The 4,400-nt window shown below is 29.9% G+C and overlaps 1 protein-coding gene across 1 annotated transcript; it reads right to left on the reverse strand.

Moving 5' to 3' along the window:
• Positions 1 to 1,901: 1,901 nt before the first annotated feature.
• LOC115033567 (putative nuclease HARBI1) lies at positions 1,902 to 3,412 on the reverse strand. The gene is made up of 2 exons (XM_029486364.1): positions 3,408 to 3,412; positions 1,902 to 2,793 (listed from the first exon to the last, which is right to left on the reverse strand). Exons 1-2 carry the CDS (start codon positions 3,410 to 3,412, stop codon positions 1,902 to 1,904), a joined length of 897 nt encoding a protein of 298 aa, XP_029342224.1.
• Positions 3,413 to 4,400: the final 988 nt, after the last annotated feature.

The raw sequence follows: 4,400 nt of genomic DNA on the forward strand, positions 1-4,400 counted from the left end.
AACAATAGTATTAAACATTCCAGGAATTAATGTTATTACTTTCATTATCAGAAAGAAAAGAGTTCGGCTTAAAAATAAAATTTAATTAAAACGAATTATGATTTACGACTTATGAGTAAGCCACCATCGGCTATCAACCTATATGGCTATATGGCTATAAGTACGAATTTAAAACTGATATACCTACCTATACCGGCTACCTCGATGTTAATACCTTACCAGACTGCAGTCACCATTTTCAATTAATACTATATACTATATAGACATTTAGTATAAATATTATAAATATTATATTAATACGATTTATGAATACCATAAAATACCATACGATTATCAATTACACTGTATCATTTAGTTTCACTTGTTTATTAGAAAATAACTTGCCTTAAGTGGTTTACACACTAGGCGATTAATCGCGCGCGTACCGCGTTTCAAAAACGCGGCGATTAATCGCGCAAAATAAAATGTGTGTATTTATATCAGTACATTCACACGAGGGCGATTAAACGCGACCGATCGCGTTGGTTTAATTTTGAGCGATTTGTCGCGACTGATTTCTAAAATTAACTTACGGGATAACCATGTTATTATACACACTCGGCGTTCGGCTGGCGATTAATCGCTGCGATTTCCTCATTCCTGTGCAGTGTGCTTGTCCAGTCTTCGTTTTCGGTGCGTGTTGTGCTTGTGCATAGTGCATGTATCATGGATACCGAGCAATTCATAAATAGTATTTATGAAGAACAAGCAATTTGGAATAACGGTAAGTAAAATTTGTTAAACTAACTTAAAATCGTGTGGTAGCTAAAACAGTGGCGTATTTACGGGGAGTGTAATCCATAAGGTCTAGACTCCAGACCCCCATTGATATACAATATTGTTAAATTATTGTTACAAGTTTACAACCAAGTTAAAAATTATCTTGTCCCTCCCTATGCAAAATTCCGTAAAACAGGGTAACATGGGACATTTTTATTGTACTTGTGAAAAACTATATATGAGATGAAACATGCGTATCCGCTTAAAAATTGTAAAATTTTTATTAATTTTAAAAAAGTATGTAGCAAAGCTACATAGTACTAAGAGTAATATAGGTACTAGGAAATATAACTTCAGTCTTAATTCTTTATAGACTTTTAAGAGAAAACAACTTAAAAATTAACAAAATTATAAAATAAAAATAAAAAATATTAATTTATAGAATAAAAGACATTTGCCTATTTAATATAAATAATAATATTAACAACAACATTTTTACATATGATAAAAAAAACCAAACAGTCAAATAAAAATTGGGCAGGCCCGGGCCTAGTTGACCTACCCTGTAAACATGCCACTAAATAGGTGAGGTATACTGTGAATAATTTAACTTTGAAATTATCCACAAATTATAATATTACTATATTACATCACCTTCACCTACCTATTTAATATTCAAAATAAGTTAGGACAGTTAGGTATTAAAATTGTTTAACACCTATTCTTTTTAAAGAGTTGAAAGATTATCACAAGTTAGATGTGAAGCATGTTAGTTGGTGCAAAGTGGCAAAATCATGCTTCCCAAATTTTGATGATTTGGATGAAAAAACAAAAAAAGTTAAAAGTAAGTAAAAACCTATCAATTGTATATAGTTATAATATTTTATATTATTGAATGCCAATGAACTGTGTAGTGAAAAGTAATAAAAACACTTTTTTTATAGATTATTTATAATATGCTTTTAAGACAAGTATCAAAGTTGTTCAAATAATATAATAAGATCAATTAAATATTTTAAATTAATAAATTTCATAAAAAAATCTTGTAATAATGTAAGTATACATAAAATAATATTAAATGTATTATTAAATCAATATTCTAATTAATAATAATATTAAAAATACATATTACTAACATCCAATCACCCAATTACTTTGTTTTGCCAGCTTAAAATATTTCCAGGGGAGTTTATATAATCAACAAAATATTCTCTCACTTCTTTGGCTTCAAACGAGGCATTTCCGACACCTTTTTTGATAGTGTAGTCTTCCATTTTGCAGTTAAATGTATCTTCTACACTGAAACCATCTCTGCGGCGTACAAAGTAATGGAGAACACAAGCGGCTTTTGTAATTTTGACTGCAAAATCTGGAGATGCTAAAATAGATGTATGAAATATTCTCCATTTATTACTTAAAATACCAAAAGTACATTCAATGTTTTGCCTCGCTCTTGATAGCCGATAATTGAATGTTCTTCTTTGATCATTTAAAGATTTTCCTGGGAAGGGCCTTAGTAAATGTTTATTTAATGCAAATGCCTCATCACCAACAATCACATATGGTTGAGGTATACCTTTTTCATCTCCAGGTAAGACATTGTCAGGTGGAAAATTAACTTTATCAGCATAAAGATTTTTTCCAAAAACTGATTTTTTAAATACATTACAATCACTTTCCTTACCGTAGGAGCCAACATCAATAATCCGAAAACAATAATCAGCATCACATATAGCAAGAAGGATAAGGGAATAAAAGTGTTTATAGTTAAAGTACTGTGATCCACTATTTTTTGGACATTCCAACCTTACATGCTTTCCATCGACTGCACCAACACAATTTGGGAATTGAGTTTTTTCATAAAAACTTTTAGAAATTTGCAGCCAGTCTTCTGTGGATGGTACAGACATTTCTCTAGGTTGCAAAACTTTCCATAAAACATCACATGTTTCTCTTATAATATTAGAAATTGTTGAAACACCCATTAAAAAATCAAAATGCAGTGCTGAAAAGTTGGTTCCAGTTGCCAAATATCTAAAAACAAATAAATTTTCTTATAAAATAAAAACTAAACCATATTTCAATATTTGTATTTTATTGTGAGTATAAAAGTATACAATACAGTCTACCTATAAACATTTTCTAAATGTATAAATAAGTTATTTATTTTAATACGCTTAATTTAAAAAAACATAATTTTAAATTGAATATCATCTTACTGCAAAGCACTAAAGTTAGTAGATTTGATTAGAATATATTACAAACAAATAAATAAATACCAATTTGAGTAAATTTTTAAAAATATATTGTTGACTAGACTGTTGTGAATGAAATTATATTCAAATATATAATATACTATTTTTATGTTACTTAAATATTAGTATTGGGTAGCTGGTATTCAATTTAAAAACAATTATAATTATTTTTTTTATTTTTGCAGTTGCTTTCCTACAAAAGAAATGGAAGTCACTCAGAGATAGCTATAGAAGGAAGTGTGTCACTAAATCTGGCCAGGCCAGAACAAATGAGAAGCCCTATGCCTACAGCAAAATGTTAAGTTTTTTGCGTCCAACTATGACTAATCGAGAGTAAGTTCATTCATATAACAAGTTGACTGCCACGGTATTTTTATAGAGCTATCCTCATACGCCATATGCACCAAATATGGTACTCACTAGGTTTCACTCGTAGGGTTTTATGTTTTCTGGATTATTGAGTACCAATAATGGTACTCAGTGACGAAATCACGAAAAAAAAATTAGTTATTATTATTTATTATTAACAATTAGGTCAAATGGTGTGTGAGTACCAGGATTGGTACTCATAGCGTATGAAGATAGCTCTATAAAAATGCAGTGGCGCAGGAGACAAACCATGTGAGTACCAGATGGGGTACTCACGGCAGTCAACTTGATAAACCAATTTTAATATGCCGGTGGAACATGATATAAAGAAATCTGAATTGTAAGGCACCCCTCCACATATTTTCAGCCACTTTGACCATTACCATTCATAAATAACAGATAAAAATTAAATGTTTATATACTGCAATTAATATTTTTAACATTGTCCTGAATTTATTAAAAAATGTAATATGTTTTTAATTTAATGTACTACCTATTATTTATAGAATTGAAAGTAATGTTAGACACATAGACATAAATGAAGACAGCACACAAACAGACAATGAGCATTCGGATGATAATAGTGTTAACAGTGATGAAGAGTATGGCATGGTAGTTGGGAAAGATATCTCTGTTGAAGAAATTTTTGATAACCAGGAACCAATTAAAAGGAAACAAGATTGCAAACGTCGCAAAAAAGAAAAAACTAAAGATCCGGAACAACAATTTGAAACTAAGATTCTTTCAATTTTAAATAATCGAAAAAGTGAACCAGACGATGCTGATAAATCTTTTCTTTTATCCCTCTTACCAGAAATTAAAACAGTAGATCAAAATCATAAGTCACAGTTATACATTGATATATTAAACACAATACAAAATTTTAAAAGAACCCATTCTCAAGTTTCTAACAATCCATATTATCCCCCACAAATGATCAGTAATTATCACAAACAGTTTCAATCACAATCATCACATGGTCAACCATATACAGGTCTTTCCTATTCCTACCCACAC

This window comes from Acyrthosiphon pisum, chromosome A1 (assembly GCF_005508785.2).
Source record: "Acyrthosiphon pisum isolate AL4f chromosome A1, pea_aphid_22Mar2018_4r6ur, whole genome shotgun sequence".
NCBI lineage: Eukaryota > Metazoa > Arthropoda > Insecta > Hemiptera > Aphididae > Acyrthosiphon > Acyrthosiphon pisum.